The sequence below is a fragment of the Calypte anna genome, chromosome 9 (genome assembly GCF_003957555.1).
Source record: "Calypte anna isolate BGI_N300 chromosome 9, bCalAnn1_v1.p, whole genome shotgun sequence".
Classification (NCBI taxonomy): domain Eukaryota; kingdom Metazoa; phylum Chordata; class Aves; order Apodiformes; family Trochilidae; genus Calypte; species Calypte anna.
Window position 1 is genome coordinate 20,371,426 of NC_044255.1, and position 24,020 is coordinate 20,395,445.

General features: G+C 41.9%; 1 protein-coding gene across 1 annotated transcript; it reads left to right on the top strand.

Moving 5' to 3' along the window:
- The first annotated feature begins 3,557 nt into the window (after positions 1-3,557).
- Positions 3,558-23,799, top strand: NCEH1 (neutral cholesterol ester hydrolase 1). Its single transcript, XM_030456638.1, has 5 exons — positions 3,558-3,895; positions 13,176-13,404; positions 15,191-15,260; positions 17,624-17,795; positions 18,996-23,799. Exons 1-5 carry the CDS (start codon positions 3,758-3,760, stop codon positions 19,611-19,613), a joined length of 1,227 nt encoding a protein of 408 aa, XP_030312498.1. The 5' UTR covers positions 3,558-3,757; the 3' UTR covers positions 19,614-23,799.
- The last annotated feature ends 221 nt before the right edge of the window (positions 23,800-24,020 follow it).

Here is a 24,020-nt window from a genome sequence, read left to right on the forward strand (position 1 = left end):
TGCCGATCAGAGCTCAGCGGTCTCCTATTGGCGGGAGGGGGGAAAATTTCCAGGCCAGACGCCCCAGGGCCTTGTTGCGGCTCCGCAGTGGAGATTCCTGACAGGGCGGGGCCTGCTCAGCGCTGATTGGCTGCGGGACGCTTTCAAACGCTTCCAACGGCCGGAAAGGAAAGGCCCGGATGTAGCGGGCGCGTCCCCGCGGCGAGTGGCGCGTCCCCGCGGCGAGTGGGCGCTGCCCTGCCGAGGTTATGAGCGTGGGGGTTGTGAGGGTTGTGCTGAGCTTCAGAATAATGAAGTTTTTAAGAAAAAAGGGAAAAGAGGTGACGGGAGAAACTGTTGAGTGACTGACTGACTGACTGACTGACCAGCTGACTCGGTGGCACCAAGCCCGTCACAGATGGTGCCAAGGGCTCTTCTGTCCGTTTCTGTTTAATTTTCTCAAACACTAAAACTCGCTGAACTGGAAAGGAATTCTATAATAGGGACTCAGCGTCTCTGAAACCCGATGCAGTGTCTCACTGGCTCCTAAAAAGAATGACTTTTTTTATTGTTATTATTTCTAGAATTTTCTATTACATGCTGAATTCTTAGATCTTACTCTTTTCTTATTATTATTTTTTCATGTTACACGGTTTTATTATTTCAGACCTTTTCACGACTCATCCAGAAGCTGTTAGTGCCAGTAAGTGCCCATTGATTTTTTTTTTGATTTTTGATTTGGAATGAAAACAGAATAGGGAAAAGCAGATAGCAGGGGTTGCTCATGTGAATAAAGATTTGCTGGTGATGCACAGGTAAATTGGGACTGGGTTTTGGAGGAAAAGATTTCACAATAACAGGCTGGAAACCAAGGAGGTAATTTAAATTTTGACACCTGAGTCAGCTGGCTATTACACATTCCTGCAGTTTATTTCATACAGGGTAATTGCAACAATGACTTGCAGTCAAAATACAGCTTAACCTGAGCTCCTTTTGTCACACTGAAGTACCCGTTTGGGCCATCATTGTGCAGTTGCAGGACAGGCCACCCTTCACTGGCCTTTCACCCTGTTTGTTTTTTTTTATTTTGCACTCTTACAAAACGTGCAGACACATCCTCAATCTTCCTCACACCCTGAACCACAGACCAGGTTTCTCCTTGTTCTCTGGAAAAAGTTCTGTGCTGTGGTATAGTTTCTGGAAAAGATGTTGGTGATTGTACATTAATTTCCACTTAACCTTTGGATCCTCAAAAACCAAGCTACATAAAATGTTTTAAATATATCCATAATTCGACTCTCATAAAGCAACCTGGGGGGTTCTGATGAACTGTCTGTTTCCTGGGACTGACAGACAATTTTTTGGTAGTCATCACTGAATAAAAATGGCTAAGGTTGTTTTTTGAGTTGAAGTGCACTTATTCTCACTTAAGTTTAGATCAGGATTGGTGGCAAAAATAATTACTGTTCTCTGTATGTCTGACATTTAAAAATCTAAGTGCTTTTCTTATAAAAGGCCCTGAAATAGAAACACCTATTTGTCATGTGTAAAATGTAGCATGAAGCTGAAACTTGCTGTTCCTTCCAGTTCCTGAGACATCATTAACTTTATTTAATAGTTAAATCCATTCCTCTTGTTAAAACACCCAAAGGGGAAAGTTCCAGGAGCTCAAATCCTTACCTGGATCCCATCACATCAGCTTCATGGGAGCAGAGATCTGGTACCTCGTGGGAAAGAACAGTGGGGACACATCAGAATTGCTGATGAGACCAGGAGTGTCCTGAAGGAAACCTTGGTGCCTTGCACTCTCTGGAAGTTGCTTGTCCAGCAAGTGTTTCTTGGCTTCAGGGGTTGAGTTTTACACAGGTAAAATGCCTGTTCCCTAGATATATTGCAAGCAGTTTACCTGTTTTATTCTTTTAAAGAAAGGACTCTCTCAGAATGCAGTATTTTTTTTTCCCAACCACCTGATTTCTTCATAAGCACCTGGAAAAAAATAGGTTTCTCAAGGAGCTACTGCTTGAGTTTAGCCAGAGCAGCAACTTTGAAAGTGAACGTGGAAGATCGAACACAAGATCTATGTGGGGGGCAGTGGGAGCATGAGAAACCTGAAAAAAAAATCCCAATCCAGCCTTTTTAAATATTCTTTAAAGAGATAAGGAGATGAGAGAGGAATGGGACCAGACCAAGTTTTGGTGGAGGTTTTGGAACTGATTTTTGGGGGGTGCAGCTGCACACACAACAGGATCCTGGGGGTGGATTTTAGGGGCAGATGCTTGGCAGAGCAAGAGGACAGGAGCATTGCACAGCAAAGGAGGCAGGGAGCAGGGCACAGGGTAAAAGAGAAGGTGTGTGCCCAAAATAATACAGAAAGGGATGACTCACTGTAAAAAGCTTGCGACCTCAGCAATCTCACCTTGTGCTGCTCTCTTGACAAAGCTTGTTTCCTTAACAGCCCTTACACATCCCTCCTCCACTCAAAACTGACTGTGAAAATTACAAACCCCATCTGCTGTTAGAAAAAAAAGGTTAAAGATGCTTGAGAGAATTATTTCCTCACAAATTCCAGAAACTGGCTTCTACAGCCTTTTGAATCTGTGAGGTTTTACTCTAGTTCCAGTAAAGCTGTCTTAAAAGGTGACCTTTTGCTTCTTAGAAATGTCTTTATTACCTTTTCATGCCTGTTTTTAAAGGAACTTGTCCTTTCCAGGGCTCTATTTATATACTTTCTGTGAGTTTTTAGTACGATGAATTAATTTTAAAAGGATGTTACTGTTTTAATTAGTGCTCAATTCTGTTTTTCTGTATTAGATTCATAATGCATGTGAAACTGGCTATTTAAATAAACAATTTGCTGGAGATATCTCTGTGACTAAGTATTAAGTTGTCACTTGTGTCAAGGCTGAACTCTGTAGTATTTGCATTTCCTGTGTGTTGCAAGGATGAGTTTTTATCTGACAAGAAAGTGCTTATGGGGATGAAAAAGACCTGTTTGGAAAATGTTCTCAGGTCCAAGAAACGTCTCTTGCGTTAAACCAAAATTAACAGCCGTCCTCTTCTCCTTCCCTGCCTCAGGGCTGAGCGGAGAAAAGCAAACTCTGGCCCTGGTGTTGCCATTCTCTGTTGGAAAAGAGCCGCCAGTGGGCAAAACCCTCTGCCACTGCCACGGAAAAGCAGAAACCGGTAGGATCGGGGTCTGAGTTGGATTCGCTGCTGCCTGGTCTGGCCCCACGGAATCTACCGGGATGCTTTTGCCAACCCAGGGTGGGGACCTGGAAGCAGGAACTGCAGCTTTGGGTGACTTTGATGGCCTTTGGTGACACAGCGCACACTGGATGAGCTCCGGCAGCTCAGGGCAGTGGGCGAGGCGACCTCGTGTGGAGCTGGCGGGGCGAGGCCAGGCTGGCGAAGCCCCTTCCCCCTAAAGATCCCCGGGAAACCCTGCGGACCGCAACCCGGGACTGCACTTCCCTGGAGGGGCTGCAGAACCCAAGTGTCCTCCGCCCAAAGGCGCGGCGAGCTCCCCGGAGCGGCCGGCCCTGGGGGGAGGACGGGCGGGGCGGCGCTGGGCGGGCGCGGAGGCGAGGCACAGGCCAGGCCGGTGCTGGCGCAGAGCCGGCGGGGCCGGGGGAGCAGCAGCAGCGGGAGCGGCAGCGGGAGGAGAAGGGACGGAAGCGCCGGGACTTCCTCTGGGGGAGGCCGGCCCCGGGGCGGTGCGGTGCCAGCGGGGAGCCGCGGCGAGGCGGCCCCGCTGACCGCAGGGGTGGTGGCGGTGGCGATGCGGGCCGCTTGGGTGGTGCTGATGGCGCTGGCCGCCCTCTCCGCTTACTACGTGTACCTGCCGCTGCCCGGCACCGTGTCGGATCCCTGGAAGCTGATGCTGCTGGATGCCACCTTCCGAGCAGTGCAGCAGACGGTAAGGCGGCTGCTCCCTCCCCCCGGCTCTGGAGAAGCGGACACAGACACACACACACCCGCTCCCCTTATCCTCGGGTTCGGTTCGCTCTCCGGTGCCGGAGGCGGCTGGAAGCGGCGGTCGCGCCTGCCCCGGAGGTGTCGGTGCCCTCCCCAGGGAAGCGCGGTCGGGCATCCGCGCAGCCGGAGCGTTGCCCTCCGCGGTTTCGGGGGGAGGCCCAGCCAGCCCCACACACACACACACACAGCCCTCCCGGCCCATTAAACCCGGGGGATTTAACACCTTTAAACACCCGGGGCACCCCGAAAGCCGCCGCGCTGCCGGCACCGCGTTCGGAGTTGAGAGGCGAGGGGAGATCCGGCGGCATCGCTGCCATCCCCGCCGGCAGCGGGAGGGGGACGGGCTGAGCCGGCCCGGGGTCGTTATCTCATCCAGGAGGAGAAAATGGCATCAGGTTCGGATGTAAGGCTCTGCCTGCTGAGGTGGAGGAAGCAGCAGGAAACTCCGAGCAGGGTTGCCCCGGGCTGCCTGTGTGGTTTCGTTCTCATAAGGAAATGAAGCGTGCGCCTTCTGGTGAAGCTGGTATTCGGTCCTCTGGGTTTCACGGTGCAGATCTGGTTTCCAACTTGAAGGCTTTTGGTCAGAACAAAAAATAAAAAATAATGGGTTTTACTGTGATGCGTTAAGTACGCATAGGGAAGCTCTTTTAAATATAAAACTGCTTTGATATGGCATCGTGTTATTAACCAAAACTCTCTGCTTGTTTTTCTCACAAGACATACATGACAGTTGTGACACTTCATGATGTCAAACTCATTTTCTCCAGATGTTTTTATGCTGACATGAAAAAGGATGAGAGATCACACACTTTCTGATAATGGCTCAAGCTGTGAGCTTCCTTTTCCTTTGGGATGATCTGGTCTTTTGCAAGGACTGCTCAGTTATGGTCAGGCCTGATGTAAGGTATTAGGTATAAGGTATTAAGTTTTGGTGTTGTTTTTTTTTTTTAACATCCTAGCAGCATTTCACTTTACTAAGTTGATTTTGAAATGTATAGAAACTTGTACTTTGAGTAGAAGAGAGCATCAGTGTATTCAGAAAGGGATGAAATGAACGAATGAATAGAGAGCCCATAAATGAATACCAAAAGAACTAGATGGGAATGTACTTTCTGTGTTCCTAAAACAATAATTGCAGATACTGGTAAGCATAAGGAGAGTGAATCATACAGTGTCCAGACTTGTATATTGTGCCTAAATAGTTTCTTTGGCGACCACTGTTGGAGACAGAGCCTTGGAGAATATCAGTCACTCATCTGAGCCACTGGGGCATCTTCTCATGGTCCAAATACATGACTGAATCAAAACATATCTCTAGGGTGAAATGATAAAACCTGTTTGCTTATACAGGACACAGCCTGTTTGTTTGCATACCCTCCTACACGTCTGCCATGGAAATTAAGCAGACAGGGCCTGCAATAGCTTAATCTTTAATAAAATTTGTGACTTGATACTCACTTGCTCTACCTTGTGAATGGAAGGAACTGAACAGCAAGTGTTCAGCTTGACCAGATTAATGGATGGTATAGACTGAAGGGCCATGATGTTCCCCCTTGCATGCTGCCTGTAAAACACATCCTAACAGTTCTGCCACGAGCACCTGAGTCAAGGCCATAACCTCTAGCTGAAGGAGACCTATGTTTAGACAGTCCTATGACTGTCACTATATATATATATATATATATGTATATTGCTGCTGGTTTATGTACATACTCAGTTTAAGTGGCACATTTAGCATAGGCTGATGAATTCTGGTGCCTGTAAATTGCAAGCTGAAGGGATGTCTCATTTGTGGGATTCTGGAGGTCATAATCCCAAGAGGAGCTGGCAGGACAGAGCCTGTCGGGGTGGCAGCTGGTGCAAACTTGCAGGCAGGGCTGATGTCTCTGCCTCTGTAGTGTCAGTAGGGAGAAGTGGTTAATTTCATAGTTGTTTACATCTCTGGCCTTGGAAATGCCAACTCCTACAGTGAGAAAAATTACTAAACAAGTAACAGTTCTTGTCAGGTAGCTTACAAGCCAAAGGAACAAACAAGTGAGTTGTATGTAGCACCATAAAAGAAGTGAAGCATTAGAGGTGCTCTGAATCACACAACAGGTAAGCCTTGGGGCACTTGTTTCCTGAGAGCTTTCAGAAGTCTTTCCAACACTGAGAGACAGCACAAAGTCAGGAATAAATGAATGCCATGAGAAGGAACTGTGTGAACTGAAGCTAGGATTGTAAAAGTTAGGTTTGAGAATTAACTTTGTTAGCTTGTGTGTGTGTCTGAAATATAGTGTGTTGTCTTTTTGCAGAGCTTAGCTTCTCCTTTCTTCCTCTGAGGGCTATCACAAGACCCAATGGTTTAACATTTCTCTCAATGTGACCACTGACCTTTCACCCACTTCTGCTTGCTATTTATTTCTTCGTTGTAGGTTTGATAGCAGACACAAGAATGTTTCTGGTTTTAAAATCTCTAAAATGTATTGTAAGCCTTATTTTTTTTTTTTATGAAACAGACATCATGTGCTTCAAATGCAATTGATTTTCTTTTGCTTATTTTGAAATAGATTCGTGAAGACACTTGACAATTAAGCATAATGATATCCTCTTAGGGGTAATGTTTGTTTTCTCAATGCATTAGTAATGCCTAGTAATAACAAATAAGGTGGCTGTCACTGCCTTTCAGTGTACTAATGATAAGGTTTTGCATATCCATGTAGAGTTTTGTTCCAGTCAGCTACAATTTTTTAATTTTTTTTTTCCCAAGCTTGGGACTGACTTGTTGTCCTGGCTCAGCATGAGACACTTGGACAAGCATCCAAGTGTAATCACATGGTGAAAAAAATGCATAATGCTTACTGGGCAGTGTCTGTAAGTAGGTTTCAAAACATACTACAGAAGGTGACTGATACCTTTACCCTAATTTTAAACTGGGGGGAACAGAGATAGGAAGAGATGCAGTGCCTTACCTGAGCAAAGTTTCCAGTGATGGAGCTGAATTTTCAGAGTCTTGTCCTGCATCCTTTTTAATGTCCTGTGATGCCCCGGACTGAAAACAGAGAAATTTAAACTTTAATAATAATAAATTGATGTGAAAGTGCTTAACTGAGTGTGACACCAATTTGCCCTTCTCAGCTGGCTCAGGGTTGGATATGGTAACGTTTTTGCAGGAAACTGTGATGTAACATGATTTTAGGCCAGAAATGAAAAACTGTGTACATAAATATGTATACAGGTGAATCAGAACTTGGCTTCACCGGAATTTGGGCAACCACATAAAGTTAATTATAGGACGGAGCCCTAGATGAAACCATAGTTATTGTTTTACTTTGTGTCTGTCATGAAGTTTCTAAAGGAAGGTTTCATAATTCTGCTGTTAACAGAAGGATTAATAGAGGCATTTTTCTCTTCTTTCTTTAACCACTCTCCCTTATTGGAGTAAAGGGAACAGCCTATGTTTATTTATTAAGCCCTCTGGAATAAGTTATTTCTGAACAGTGCTGCCAAGATGCTTGCTTTTCTGGTGCATGGCAAGGAAGGGAGGATTTTTTAAACTGGGGCAGCTGTTAGAAGAGGTTTGGAAGGACAGATGGGTTGGCAGAAATGCCATCAGATAGATGCAGACATATATGGAAGGAGGTAGACAGCTGTATGGGGGAGAAAACTATCCTGATACTTGTCCTCATGAGCCAAGTGATGAGGACACTTCAAGCTCCTCTGGTGCTTGCTTTCAGAATAGTATCTAGGGTATGGGACATCAACATTCAGGATTAGAGAGAACAGCAATTAGTTCTTTCTAACATTTTAATATCTCTTTACCATTCCAGAGTAATTCTTGGATAGATGTAAATCATAGTTGTAGCCAGCCAAGTCAATTGTTGATGTTTTTGCATGCAAAAACAGGGTCTTGGAATGGTTTACACTAAACCAAGTTGCAGGTTAGTGGGAGGTAGGTCTGAACCTGAAACCACACTGGTAGTCCTAATTATAGTAACATAACTTTTGTCTCTATCTAATATGAAAGTAACTTATCATGGGTGAATAGGTACATGCACAAAAACATAGATTAAAATGTAATCTAGTTTCTGTTTCTAATGAAGAAACTGTAAAACAGCCTTCTTGGTTGCTTTTCAGTTCTAAAGGAAATTCCTAACACTAAGAGCACTTGACTTTGAGGGCTGTCTTTACATAACAGGGTTAAAAATACTTACTCTTTATTGGGCAATAATGCACCTGCGTTAAGAAATGGTTCTGTAAAATAAAAGAAAATAGACATTCACCTTTAAACAGAATAAACAGCCTCAAATACACACAAAACACAGCTAAATGGGGAAACAATCCTGTTTATTTTCCTCTAATCTCTATTTTTGACTACAGATTTTGCATTTGCCATTTTGGACTCTTCATGTTCCAGACATGTATTCTGCCAAGTGATACCAGAATTTACAATAGTGTCTGCATCTTTTAAGATAGAAAGTTTAGTCTTAGACAGTTCAGTCCCTCCATTCCAGCATCATTACTCGTTTTGAGTCCTGAGTGGGATTTGGCTTAGTCCTGAGTAGCATTGCACAGCCTTAGCTGTTTGCTTAATTCCTGATCCTGCCAAGGCTGGGAAGGTCAGTGCAGGACCCTGGGTCTGACCAGCTGTGAGGGCAGTAGGAGAAGCAGCTGATGCCTTCAGCTTGGCTTTAGAGCCCTGCTGCTGTTGTGCATGGGACCTGGTGCAATAATTTCGTGGCTAAAGGGCAGAGATATGAAGCCAAACAGTGTCAGCTCTGAAAGTTATATGAGGACAAAGAGTCCCAATGTGCTGAGTACTCACAGAGGTTCATAGACAGAAGCAACAGAAGGAGTTTCTGGAAATTTTTTTGGAATATAAACCACACATTGAGTAGAGGTCTGTGAGGGAGCTAAGCATAACAGCAGTGAGCATTTAGGATTTTTCATGAAATTACCAGCTGAGGAGCCAGTAAAAGCATCCTCATAATATAGGGACCAATATTAGTATTTAAAGTAGTATGTTGTTCATTCTGAGTTCTATCACAGCCCCCATTCCTTTCTTCTTTTATTGAAAATTTTCTCCTACATGAATGATGTCTTTCAGTATCTGGTACCCTCACAAAAGAATTTACTAGGAGGAAAGTGGTAGTCTTGAGCAGTTCAGTCTCTAGAGACTCCCTGAGTTGCCCCTACCTGAAAAGCCCTGTTCTGGGGATGTCCTGTGGATGCAATGCTTTGCCTGACTTGTTGGAGAACAAGGGAGTTTTACCCTTTGGGTATAAATCACAGTGCTGCTGAGACAGCCATGGATCACAGGGAGCCAAGAGCCCCAAAATGAAAAGCTGCAACCAGAAAGCATCAAGAGATTGTCTGTAAGGCTACTGTGATAATGTCCACAGTGGTTATTTGTTGCTTTGGCTCAAACACCAGCAAAATCCAGACTTTTACCTGCTCCCTCACCTGGGGTCCTTCTGCTCATCCAGCTCTGCCTCACTCCCCAGCAGCTGAGCTTGCTTGGAACCTGTCAGGAAGCTCTCCAGCCACATTTCCCCAGAGCTACCTGTTCAGAAAACAAAAAGTCTTTATTCAGACAGATGCATAAAACCAGTTATGTGGGAAAACTGGGGCTGTGACCCAGGCTGAGAGTTGTGCCCATGCCTGTGGCTGGCACAGCAAGTCTGAGCTAATTATCCACAAGGCTTTCATCTTTATTCTCCTCTTTCCTCTTTCTTTTTTTTTTTTTTTCCCCCTATAGTCTTTTAGTCATCCCCTTGTCCTTTTGCTTATTTTCAATAGCTTTTATTATTATAGCACTGTCTTCTTTCTCCCCCTTTTCACCAGAGAACATCTCAGTTTCTCTCCTCTCTGCGTCGTGCACATAGACACACACAGAATTCCCAAATACATTTAAGCACAACATTTGCTAGCCTGAAACAGCCCTGCATGTTGTCACAGGAAAGGATGGTAAAAATCCCAAATCCCAGCAAACCAGTTACTGCTCACATGAGATGACTGGATCCAGTTTTATAACGGATTTAAAGCAATACAACTGTGGACTGCTGCCAAAAGGGCTGGTCCCATCTCTTCTCCCACTCCCTGTTTCCTGCCTAGGGTTGTCAGATTGTGACCTGGCTGAAGTTTAGTGTTGTTTCTCTGGTTTTGTTGGATTCATATTGAGCTGGTCATGTTCTGAGTCTCCCATGTTCCTTAGTGCCAAGACAAGAAAGGTGCCAGGGAAGCTGGGTCAGCAGGATGGGCAGGATGCCTTTGGGTGCCAGTGTGGTCCTCAGTGAGAGACTCAGCCAGCCATTAAACACATCTTCTGCCAGCAGATATATTATAGAGTGATAAAACATTATGTATTTATTTTAAATATTTATTTATAGCAGGAAAAAAAAATATTTGTAAGAACTTTGGACAAGACTAGTTCTTTGCCAGCAAAAAGTGCAATCCTGCTGCCTTACAAATGACAGCCAGACAAGCTGATTAGATAGAAATACTTTCAAAGAATCTGTCTGATAAGTGCTTGGCAAAAAACCTGCTTAATCCAAACAAACAAAAAAAAAAGGACTGTTGCTTTGGCCCTGATGTACAAATCATCTCTTCCAGGTTTTTGGATTCTTGGAAAGAGTGGTTTATTACAGGGGGAAAAAAAAAAAAAAAAAAAAGGCATGAAAGCATGTGATAACCTGCAGATGTGCACAGTGCTTTGCAGTTTAAAGAACAGGGCAAACCACATCTCAGTAAACAACATTACCTAGCCTTGAAAAAAAAACCAACCATTTCTGGTTCCAGGGAACATGTGGCAATCTGTCTGCAAAGAGCGTGGACTGAAATGGGAGAAAACTAAAATGGGACATCTACTGCAGCACAGTCAGGCTGAAAACATTTGCAAAATCATTGTTTTCTCTGGCAGTATTTCTAAAGTTGATTCCCAGTGGTCACCTACCCCAGGAGCCTCCGTGGGGAACAGGGAAGTTCAGATCTTTGGGTGGTTACATCAGTGGCAGCCCAGCAATTTTCCATGAAATTATTAATAGATCTGTTGCTTTTTAGATTTCAAAGTGAATTTTCCTATGGGAATTTGTTAAGTAACAGTGGGAAAAAAGCATGGTCTTAAATTCAGAGATCTAAACAGCCTCCTGAATTCAGCATTTCTTCCTGCTAGGCAGATATTTTGTGTTTCTTCTCCCAGAGAAAGGCCTTGCAGTAAAAAGAAATTATATTCCATCCAAAAAGCAGTGAACGTTTTGTAATTTGGATTCCTACCAAACTCTCCCAGCAGGGTGACATTACCACAAGCTAAAGCAAGAAAAGACAGTCATTTTTGTAAATTCTTGTTGGGGAAGTGGATTCCTCTCCCCATTCACATTGCAGCCCATTGTATTTGGCATAGTTTTTTGGGGGAAAAAAAATCAAAGCTTCTCTGTTCCTGCAGCAATCTGCAGTAAAAGTTGTGCAGGGCCTTTTCTATACAGCACCTGACTGAAAGCCAGAATTGCCTATTTTTTACATTCAAAGTAATGATTAAAAAGTTAAATGGGGCTAAGGAGACAAGAGTTTCTTTGGTATGGGTGCTGCTGAATGCTTCCAAATCTGCTTGTCTTCTGGAGGGGTTTGCCTCTGTTTAGCCTTTCCTTGCCCTGAGCAGGGAACCTGAAACCTGGCACTGCAAGTGGCTGTGAAAACCATGCTGCAGAAATCTGGTAAAGAAACCCAAGGCAAGACAATGAACCAGGTGTCCTTGTGAAGAGATAACATAAACCAGAAAGGGAAGGTGAAACTCTTCTTTGCAAAATCATGTCTGTCACAAGGAACCAGACTTGCCTTCCTCTCACTTTTTTGTCCAGGGACCTGGGTGACCACACTCTTCTCAGGTGTCAGCATCTTTTAGGTCATACTGGGAGGTTTGCACTGCATTGGCATTACTGGCACAACTAAATCAGCAAAATGGCCATGTGAAGACAAGCCCCATGCCTCCCAATGCCTTTTATTCCAAGAATCTGTTACCTATATGTAAAATGTGACAGCTGGCAGTTCTCCTTATGGTAGCAGTGGTCCTAGAGGTGAACATTAGGCAAAGTACTAATTTATACCTAGAGGTATAAAATGAAGTTGGGAGGTAAAACTAATTTATACCTAGAGGTATAAATTAGTTTTACCTCCCAACTTCATTGCCTTGCCTGAAAATGTTGTACAAAAGGCTTAGCTGATTATCCAGTCTCTAGCTTTTATCACTAGGATAAACTTCACAAAAGTGGAAAGACCCTTATGGCCAGCCTGGATCTCATCCAGAATCCCTGCAGTCCTTTGGCTCACCCTTCACCACTGCTTCTCCACCACTTAGGGAATGGGGACAAGTGTGCATGACAACCTGCAGGTCCTGCCTGGAGAGAAGGTCTGGTGCAGAGCCTTGGATCCTGGTGCTGTTTGCTGAGGGAAACAGGTTTTTATCTATTCAGGGCAAAGGTTAAAAAACAAACATGAAAATAAAAATCGTGAATAGCCAGGGGATATAAAATCTCTCTCCTTCTACCCCAAGGGGACAGAAAGATCAGATTTTCATTTTCTTAGTGTTTTTAACAGCGCCATAAAAAAAAGAAACACACTTAAGTCTTTGGGTTGGGGAAAAAAAAATAAATCACTAACCTGTCATGGTTCTTGGGTAGCATTTCAGATCCTTCCCAGTTCAGCAGGTAAATACAGAGCAAGCCAATAAACAAGCAGTATATTCCTTTGAGAACATTCCTGTTTGCAGTCCTTGAGAACTTCCTTAATTTGGAAGTGGAAAGACTGATGCTCTGGGGTAGAACAAGAGAAAGACTTTGGGTTTTTGATATTACTACAGAAACTTTGCCTGTGTGGTATTGCCCTCTGCTGGCACTGGTCTGAGAAGTTTCTCAAGTCCTATAGTGGAGATTGCTGGTGAGGTTCCTCTGCTTTTCCAGGAATCTTTCAGAGGCAGGGATCAGAGTGCTCCTTCACAGGTGTCTTGATCCCCAAAAGTGCTCATAATTCGATATATTTTGACAACAGAGAACCTTTTATGGACAGGGTTTTGTTTGAACGTGGCTGTAAAGGCTTTGTTAATCACCAGTTTTCCAGTGAATCTCCTAAGAATGCATCTTCTTTTTTTTTATAGTACCTGTCCTTTGAAGACAGTTGCATTAAACATCAATGCAGTATCAAATGATGTGACATAACAGAAATCTAATCTTTTTTCTTTTTTTTTTCCCTAGTGTCACCTGATTCACTACCTGCGACTCAGCCATCACTTGATAGTCCTGAATTACATCATTTGCACCTTTGACAAGCTGAAGTCTGTCTCCTCTGAAGACATTAAAATCACAGATTCTGTTTTTGATGGTGTAGAAGTCCGAGTGTTTGAACCTCCTGCAAAGCAAGAGGAAAAGCTGAAACGCAGCGTTGTTTACATCCATGGAGGTGGCTGGGCCTTGGCAAGTGCAAGTATGTGTCTGCCAGGAACTAAGGAGGATTCTGGTCTGGGTTTTTCCTAGCAGGAAAGGCTAAAAACTGTTTTTCCTGCCAGGGAGGACAGTTTTGTTAAGATGCACCTGAATTCAGTAGTGTCTATCTCTGGTAGATCAGCTCTAAGGTCAGAGGAGGGAAAAAATACCATGAACACAAAGCAAAAATCATGTCTTATCTGCACCATGAGCTGCAAAAGGACAAAGAGGTTCATTTTTTTACATCCTGAGATATATTAAACAATATCTTATTGTTTAAATTCCTGGAACTCTGGATGGGCTGTTTGGGCCAGTCCCTCATTTTCTATGCTCGTGCAAACATCTGTCCTTGGTGAGCAGGATCCAGTGACCACATGTAGGAGTTTTGACATATTTTCACGCAATAATTAGTAGAAGAGTGGGCTGAACAACACTGCATGTAATAGCAATTGCTGTTTAAATATACATACTTGGAAAACATGCTGCTTATCACAGAAAACAGGCAGCAAGATAAAGGAGATGGGTAGAGCTGGGTTCCCATGCCATGGTCTGACTCCCTCCCTTAGGGCACCACTGCCACCACTAGCAGAAATTACCTTGAAAATTAATGTTTTAACAGTTAACTTGAAAGCCTCAAACATACTCAGAGAAAGTAAGGCAAAGAGCTGTAAGACAAGGGTAAGTTGATCCTACCACATTGTACAGGAGGAGAAAAGCCTTAGGAGAAAAAAGGGCCCCCAGTTCTGATAGGAATCTTTCCTCCTTTTCCTTCCCCATTGGTCCAGTGACATTTGTGCAGCCCTGATACCTTTCATGGCTTCATCTATAGAAAAAGAACATTAATGGGGTTTTCCAAAACAAAAATTCTATTGCTGTCACTTGGACTATGCATGAGATTTAGCTTCCTAAATACCTTTAAAATCTCTCCTTCACATGGCCTTGGAAATCCTTGTCTTTTTGTCCTGCAGTGGTTTTAAAACTTTTGCTCTTTTAAAATAGAGGAATTGTGCTTTGAGATGGTTTTCCTTAGGCCTCCCTAAGGGATGTTTGTTACCCTCCTTCCCACCTCATTTGTTCTGTAACAGTTTGCATATGACTCTTGTGCAAAAAATTTATATTAAATTACTGTGCTCTGTTTGGATGACTGTAACTCAGTTATGTCAGATGTTACCTTCAAGCCCAAGATGCAGAAATTAATAGCACAGATGTTGCAACTAAATATTAAATTTTAAGACTGGATAATTTAGAAAACACTTAGTGTTTTAGTATATTTTATAGTACCAGGAACCAACAATTGAGTAACTGGAAAGGAAGAAAATTAAAGCAATACTCAGTCCACTGATAAATAGGATAGCTGTGATTAATCCTGCCTTAAATGAGTAGCTCAATTGACATTAATAGGGCACCTCATTTCAATCAAAGCAATGCAGGTTATAATAAAATTACCAGCAAGCACTGAGTCATACAGTGAGAATTGTCTCTGGATGCTAATGCCCCCAGGCCACTGGGTACCTTAAATTTTGCACTGTGGATGAAATGACATACCCCAAATCACCAAGAAACAGATGAGAAAGAAAGCATTAGACTGCAGGACTTCTCCAGGCATGAATTATGTTCCTTCTGCTCCAATATGTAGTTGGCACTTAGTCTATTGCAAGCTGATGTCATTTACTTTGCCTGTATTTGTGTGATGTCCCTCTATTTTCCCAGAAGGCTTAAATATGGCTTTGTGACTCTTTGACTTAAATGGACTCTTATGTCTGTAACAACATGTCCTCTTGTTCCAGGAACCAGCCTGTATAACAATCTCTGCAGAATCATGGCAGAATCTCTCAATGCTGTTGTCATCTCAGTTGAGTGAGTAATCTAAAACTGATCACGTAGTTTTAAGGTGTTAGAAATACGTAACAGAGGTTTTTTTTAGCTTTTCCCTTGTCACTGCCTTGTGAGTGAGGCTTTAACTTGGACAATAATTCTTTTACTGGTCTGATATTTGTACCCTTTTAAAACTACAAGAAATGGGCATTGTATAAAACATTTATTTGGGTTCCTAATAATTATAGAGGCAGATATATATAGGCAGAAACGTGAGGAAAGAGAGTAGCTCTTGATTGAGTTGGACAAATACTAAAATATAAATTTTAGTGCATCTTCCAATTGTATTTACATGTAAGGAGTGCAGGTAAAACCTGAGATCACTCAAGTGCCAAGTTATGACTCTGCAAATACTTGAGAACTTTTAAAACAACCAAACAAAACCATCAGTCATATTTGGACACATTTTATACCTCTAGGAAGGTTGAACCACATAGCAAGAGGGACATTTCCCATCCTCAGAGGCCAGCCTCAGTGCTGCAACATACATTTATATATATAATACTAAAATATATTTATTAACTCCCCTGAGGTCTGTCTGTAAACCACAGTTTGTACATCACACTGAGCAAGGTTCTGCAACATAAAAACTACCAAATTATTTTATCCCTACTCGTTAACCAGAATATAGGGTGGTACCTGGCAGTTTCCTGCTGCACTCTTCACTCTCCCACTGTTCCAGTCATCTCATTTAAGCCTTGTACTCTACTCAAGAGCAGAGGGACTGCCAGGGTGCCAGACAACAGAGAAGCAGGGCTGCTTTTCTAACTCACTGAACATTTCCAAGGTAAACAAACCTCTCAACTAGCTAACTACATTACCTGGATGACTCTAACTTGATTGGTACGTTTCCCATCCTTATTGTCAACTCCAATATTTTCCTTTGCACACCCAAACACTCCATGTAACCACTCCAGTTCTCCACCTGCAGTTGATTACATACCAAGCCCTGGCATCTAATTGCAATTTTATTACATGGAGTTGCTGTTACTCATTCAGTACTGGCAGCACACTTTGAAGGGTCACTTTTTTTCTTCTTCTTTTTTCTTTACTAGTAGAAATAATGAGAAACATAAAAGCAGCATTTGGTTATTCCAGATGAGCAGAGATCACAGTATTAAAAAGTTGCTTATCCCATTCTGATTTATGGCAGTATAATTCTGCCTGTTTCTCTGAGTTATTGCTTTATCTCTTCTCCTTAGCCATTATATCTTTCAGTCAAGGCATTTGCACTCAATTAGTGAAGACTAATTAGATTTCTCATTGGTTTAATTGCATGTCTCACTTTCATGATATATGCACAGTCTGTTACCCAGTTTTGCAAGGAGTTCCCAAAGGACTCTCTCATATTCCTTGGCAGGTGATGCAATCTATAGCTTGCTCTCTGAAAGCAGGTCAGATTTGGAGTTCTGAAACCCTTAGCATGTAACCTAAGTTTAAAATTTATTCTGCATCAGAAACTTTTCTTTTTTTTTTTTAGCTTAGATTCTGAAGAAAATGTTTTGAATCAGAAAACTGGATTGTGTTTTGCTTAATTTTCTTGTCTCTGCTGAAAATATGTAAAATCTGTTGATAGAAAAGCTACAAACAGAAGGCATGCTATGTACCATAAGGCCTAGTATCAACTCCTAGATTACAAGAGATTCAGTAAATATGAACAGATTTCTCCTGCACTGGAATTTAGAAACTGAGAAAAACTTGTGAATGGGACTCAGCTGCTGATGGTTCCTGGGCAGACTGTTTTTTCTCTGCACTTCAGGCTTTCCACCTGCATGATGGGTGTATCCCTGCTCCACTCCTCTGTGAAGGAGAGGAATTACTGAATCTGTTGCATCAAAAGAAATTTGTATTAGTTTACCTCTTGGCTGTTGTTCGTTTCGTGGCACAGGGTTCATTCTCTCCTGAGCAGAGGTGAAAAAAATTCAGGACTCAAAAGTGCTCATATGTTTGTCTCAGCAGAATCTGTTGGATGTCTTCTCCCTCATACTGGTGGAGATCTGAATCCAAACCAGGCTGATTTTAATGACTCCCTTGCAAAGGGTGTTTTAAATGTTCATTAATTATCATTACATTTGATGAAATCCTCTATTTGGAAATCCCAGCAAAGGGCTGTGCAATTTTATGCTGTCTTGGTGTTATTCATACCTAGTAGGTTGGTATTAATCGTTCAGAATTAGAGCATTAATTATAAGTTTAAGTCTTACATAAGTATTACCCACTGCAAAGCTTTACCATAATATTTATCCTCATGAAATTCTTCCTTAAGGAATTCCTGATATCCCTTATTAACCTTGAAAGAGAGGTCAAGAGCAGGAATAATTTTCTTTCATCTCTTTTCTTTGTAGATACAGGTTGGTACCAGAAGTGTGGTTCCCTGAGCAGTTCCATGATGCTCTTCGTGCTACTAAGCATTTTTTGCAGCCTGATGTCTTAGCTGAGTATTCAGTCGACCCAAACAGAATTGCAATTTCTGGAGACAGTGCAGGAGGAAATTTGGCAGCTGCTGTGTGTCAGCAGGTAACATCCAGTGTCTGCTTGGTGTTCAGTGATGCATGGAGGTTGACAGCTTCTTTGGGCTGTGTCATCACCAGGTGATGTGCCAAGCCTAAAGACAGAATGGTTAAAAGTCAGTATACAGTCACATTACAGAAGAAAAATTGCAATATGAATCACACAGCTTGCAGTAGTTAGGAGTTCTTATGGGCCAGATTCTAAGAGCAAGTAGCTAAATGTCTTTTTTTACATCTTTTGCTGGTGAATCCTTTATTTGTCTAAGTAGATAACTTTGTACATGCATGAGTTACCAAATTAGCTTCCTGGTTTTAGATGTTTGTCTCTGAAAAAATGTGGTTTTTTCCCTTCAAATGCAAATAACAAAAAGTACAACAAATGAAGCTTAATTCTTCTGTTAAATTGTATTTCTGCAGCATTTCACAATTTTAAGGAAATGTTTTTTGTGTATCTACAGCATAAGTATAATCTAAATTTAACCTAGTAGAGATTTAAAGACAGCCTGGGGCAAGTAGTAATATTTTTGATGGGTGAATGAAATATTATTATTTTTATTACCATGGTTGAGTGAAATATTATTATTTTTATTACTATTATTACTACTATTATTAATATTATTATTTTTCCATTTTTGTATTGCCATAACCACTTGTGATAAGAATGCAGATAACCCTGTCCAGGCAACTAATAACCAAGACAAACTTGCAACATTGAATCAGGGTGAAAAAATTAAAGAAGGGACAATCACACTAAGAGTTTCAGTATTGAGGACTGATAAACACAATAGCACCATGTTTTGGAAGCAGCATTCCATTAAAAACTGTTAGAAACAAGAACTCTTGATTCAGGAAGTTCTTCAGGTGCAAACTGTTAAACCAGGAACTGCATTAGGGAAAAGCCACTGTACACTTTTTGTCTTTTTACACCCTTCAGTAAACTTCTGCCACTGATTTCTGTTGGGGACAGGATACTGGGTCTGCCCCAGTGGCCATCCTTGCATGAGAAGAAAAAAGATTTGGCTACTAAGAGTTCAGACAAAAGAGCAACATTATATGCATAAGAATTTATTTAGGCAGAATTTAGCCTAAAAATTGTCAAGTGAATGGTTGCTTATATGAAGTTAAAGGCTGATACTGTAATGTTTGGGTTTTTTTTTATAATCCCAATTATTAATTTTATCATCCCAATTCTCTCCTATCCCCACAGCTTAGCAAAGATGAGAATCTGACCGTCAGACCCAAACTGCAGGCCTTAATTTATCCAGTCCTTCAGGCATTTGACTTCAATACACCCTCTTACCAGCAGAACATGAACATGCCTGTTCTTCCTCGTTATGTCATGATCAACTACTGGATAGATTATCTAAATGGGAATTATGATTTGGCTCACTCCCTGCTCATCAACAACCACACCGCCCTCGACGTCAGCCAAGCCGTGGCTTTCCGGGGACGTCTCAACTGGACCACTCTGCTGCCTTCATCCTTCAAAAAAAACTACAAGCCCGTCATACAGACCACAGGCAAGGCTGAAATCATCCAGGAGATCCCAGCACTGCTTGATGTACGAGCAGTCCCCCTCCTTGCAGACACTGAAACCTTGCAGCTGCAGCCCAAGTCCTACATCCTCACCTGCGAGAACGACGTCCTGCGAGACGACGGCGTGATGTACGCCAAGCGCCTGGAGAAGGCTGGGGTGGAGGTGACTCTGGATCACTTTGATGACTGCTTTCATGGCTGTATGATCTTCACCATTTGGCCTACTGATTTCTCAGCAGGCGTTCAGACCCGAAACAGCTATATAAAGTGGCTGGATGAAAACCTCTGAAAAGAGAGCCCCCCTCCAAAAGCCGCAGGGCGCCCGGCTCCGGTGTCTCTTCTTGCAAAGAATGATAAAGTGCACTTTTCCCAAAATCTGACTTGATCCATTCAGCTGCAGCTGCTGGGGGTACACACCACTAACTACAGCACTCACTAGCTCGATTGGCATCACCCAGCAAAGTGTTTTGAGAAAGGCTTCTTCAAATTTTGACATGGCCTCGCCCAGCGAAGTCCTTTTAGAAATCCAATTTTGATGTTTTTTCAGCTTATTTCAGATGACTATTGCCAATATTGAGCAGGGAGATGAGCATTCCTGTAGCATTCATAACTGGCTGCAAGTTCCAAGTTTCGACTCTTAACTAGCCAAAAAGGCCTCAATTTCCAAATGATGTGAGATAAAGCCAAGCCACCCACATGTACATCTGAATGTGTAAAATTGGGAGCTAGTTTTTCAACAGTGTTGAGCATCTGATGTCAAAGAAAGTGGAAGCACTCCCCTTTGACAGCAAAGCCATCCATTTGAATGTCATGCATGGATTTAGGTGTTGGCTTTAGGCACATAGATAATTGGCTCCTTTAATTTATTTTTTTTTTAATAAAAAAAAAAGCTCTTCCAGACACTTAGGATGATGCTAGGCAAGTCTCTTAGCCAAAAATGTATTCAGCTTTGGAATTTGGTCTCTATGGCCTTTTATTTATATTGTATAGAAGCACAGGACTAAATCTATTTTCAATAAAGAATATTATAGCATACATACAAAAATGTGGGATAAAAATATTCTGTGTAGCAGCAGAATCCAGGTTGCTTATATAAGTGAGCTTCAAAGCTGTCTGCTTACTTGGCTAAAGGATGTGGCTTCATCTGTATTTAAAGCCTGAGTTGTATGAACTCCGTACAGAAAACACTGAGCTTACTAAAAAATAATCTGCTGTGTGGTTTGCACTAATTTTTGTAATTAAGAGAAGAAATTTTTGTTGTTCATTGACTTTTCTTTTGTGTTTTGTAGTGTTTACTCGGTTTCATGCTTCCTGGAAGGAGGGAAGCAAGCAAAGCAAACAGAAGGGAGCTCTAATCTATACAGAAGATTTAAATCTGAGCTTTGCAGCTAAGCTTTGTCTGTCTTGTAGACTGACCCAAAATGCTAGGTAAGATGATCTCGTTATTGTGGAACAAATCTTTACAGTTTAAGCCAGTCTGTAAATCCAGACAAGCAGGACAGGGAAGGGAAAACCACTTGGGACAGTTTTTATTGTCCAGAGTGCTTACTGCTTGCAGAAATCAAGATTGTGTCAAAAGCCCAGTGTTCTTAGGCAAAGTGGAAAGAACGAGTGCCCTGTGACTAAACTAGTGGATTAAATTCATCTTCAGCTTTATCACAGACCTCCTGTGGGACCCTGGAGGAACTTAATCTCCTTATGCTACTTTTTTTTTTTCCCTCTTCAAAAGAGGGTGTAGTAATTTCCTACCTCCCAGAGGAGCTGTGAAGCTGAACTCAGAGGTGTTGGTGAAGCACAGGGATGTGACAGTGACTGGTAGGCACTAAACACCTCTTGTTGCTTCTGACTTTCCATCCTCCTCTAACATCTGTCTCAGAGCAGGCTGGGCAGTGTTGTGAGGATGCAGTGAGCTCACCTCTGTCCTGCCTTCTATCAAAGTACCATAAGATGAGGTCACTGGGAGATCATGACAAAGGCAGTTCCCCTGGAGCCTTTCTTATGGCAGGATTCTGAAAAGTTCTTTAAAAATCAACAAAAAGGTACTAGTGGATCAAACTACCTTCTATCATTTAAAATATATACAGAGCAGTCCACTTTCATTGGTATTTAAATAGGAGATTGGCTTTGCTGAATGATTTCTCCCAAGGAACATCAGGTTGGTAACGTGGTATTGGGAAAAGCTGTTCATGAGACAAGGCCTCCATGTGGGTCAGGCATGCAGCCTGGAACTCATTTCTGGGCACAGGTTCATACTGAGGTCACAAGCCAAAGCTTTTTCAATAGTGGCTTAGAGTCATCTTCCATTTAGATCATTACAAAGATTCAGTGGAATTAGAGCAGCCGAGTGACAATCTTAAGTCAAGAAATTTTGATTAAGAGATCCAATTAGCACTGCAAAAGAATTCAAACTTTTTGGGGGGATTTCAAGCCTCTTTCCTCCCTTTCTCCATAATCACAACTTCGGTACATAACAATTTACACTTAAAACAGATAGCAGCCAAATTCAAAAGACAAATTACTAATCTGATCCAAAGTCCTTTCTACTGTATGGAGACAGCTCCATTTACCTGACTTTAAAATATGACTTAAAGACTGAAAAAAATATCATTAAACTGAGTTGTAACAACAGGCTTCTTCTTGGCTTTCAACCCAAGTCAGAAAAGGTGTAATTTATATCCTCCTGCAGTCATTAAAAGATAGTACTAACTGTCATACTGGAAAAAAAATGTTTAATATTCCTATAAATTCCTGTAATAATTACGTCTGCCCAAGAGCTGTCTGCAAAGCTTTAGATCAGCATTTGTTTATAGCTGAGTTTATAAATACCTGCTATGAAGCTATAATATAATTGCTGCTGGTTTGGTTTGTTGTTTTTTTTTGGTTTTTTTTTTTTTAATGAAATGGAGAGCTGGAATATATATTCATGAAGTTGGTTGTAAATTTCCTTCTTGCACTGAAGCACATTAAAGTCTTGGCACAAGAAATGGAAGTATATAACTGGACTGAACGTGTTTACTTAAAGTTATCACCAGCCTGGTGCAACATCCAAGATCCCAGCACAACTTGGATGAGGTGTCAGAGTATTAACTGGTTCTGTCATACTGACTGTCTCATCATGCAGCTGGGTGATAGCTGCAAATATATGTGATGCATCCTATAACATACAGAAGGAGTATCTACTACTTAAAATAGGGCATATAGCCACTCAAGACACTTGGTTAAAATCCAGTGGCAACCTTGAAGTTAGTGTTAGCCCAAACTCAGCTTTTCATCCTATTTTGCTTTGTTGCCCTTTGCATTCAGTCCCTGTGCCTGGAGTTGAAGGTTTAGGGTTGTTCCCAGCTGAGCTGCTGCAAGCTCCTGGAAACCCTGCAGGAGCTCAGCTGGGACCTGGCACTCCTGCTTCCAGAAAGCTGATGTCTGTTAGCAAGAGATGAAGATAAATGGGTGTTACAACACCTCGATTTGTGCTGGTGTGTAGAACCCTGTCTCCTAAAGTGTTTCCTCAGGCATACCCAGTGCCTTCATTCCTTGGGTATTTCACAAAGCTACTTAGGGCACTTTGCATACCCTAGGATCAGATCAAGTGTTTGTAACTTTCACAAGTACACTAAAAGATGATACTCGGTAAATTTGTCTACATGTCATTAAATCAGGGAGTACAATTAGCTACTTTGTGAAGTCAGCTTTTTATTTTCCCTCCCTCCTACAATTACAAATGTATCCATTGCAAAAATGCCCTCCTAATGACCACCAAAGCATTCAAATGTACTCTTTATAAACAAAAATTATAACAGAACCTACAGACCTTTGCCTCCCTCTTTTGTGAACTATGTTATCCCCAATATTTTGGCCAGTATTTGCAGGAATAAATGGAGGTTTTGTTTGCCTGGAATTGGAACCTCTTGAAGGATGGGTGTTCAGCATTTCTGGAAACTCAGACCAATTTCAAGATGTTTCATGATGCATAAAAATTACAAATCAGTTCCATTTTCTGTCCTTCATCCAGGTAATTCCAAAATCCTATCCCTAGGGTAGTGTGGCCATTGTGGGTTTATTTCCTACAAATGAAAGCAAATGCTTTATCTTTAAAAATTCTTTTGTAGTGTTTGGGCCTCTGTATTTTTTAATTAGATGCATTGTGGGTATCTTTTTTATCTCTTACCAAACTTTACTAGAATTTTTTTCAAATAAAAATATTAAAAATAGATCAACCCAAACCTTTTAAGCTGCTATGGTATTTAACAACACTTGTTTAAAAAAATAAAACGAAACCAGCTGGTTTAATGTTCTTTTGTTTACGATGTTCAGAACCCTGAAGTACAACATACTTGATGTGAATGCATTCAATATCTTATGCATGACCATTTTTTGCTTCTTTCCCAGTGCAAAGATCTTGCAAGATCTAATTAGCAACTGTCATTGAAATGTGCTATTGAAATGAAGAACAAATAAATAAAGTGAAATATACCTGTGATGCTGTGGCTTTTTTTTTTTCCCCAGATGTACTTTTCCAATGGGAGTTTTCACTCAGCAGAGGTCAGTGAAAGAAAAGAGTTCTTGAAGAAATGCTGAACCAAGGCCAAGGGGGTTGTTTTCAAGGCAGGATACCTTGCCTGGGTGTCTGAGGGTGACCACCTCTTCATTTCTGCCAAATGGTGACCACATTTGCTGGCACTGAATAGTGGATGATACC

Coding starts and splice junctions, on each gene's coding strand:
- NCEH1 (XM_030456638.1), top strand. CDS start 3,758: ATGCGGGCCGCTTGGGTGGTGCTGATGGCGCTGGCCGCCCTCTCCGCT. Junction 13,405..15,190: donor CTGGGCCTTGGCAAGTGCAA/GTATGTGTCTGC, acceptor CTCTTGTTCCAG/GAACCAGCCTGTATAACAAT. Junction 17,796..18,995: donor CAGCTGCTGTGTGTCAGCAG/GTAACATCCAGT, acceptor CTATCCCCACAG/CTTAGCAAAGATGAGAATCT.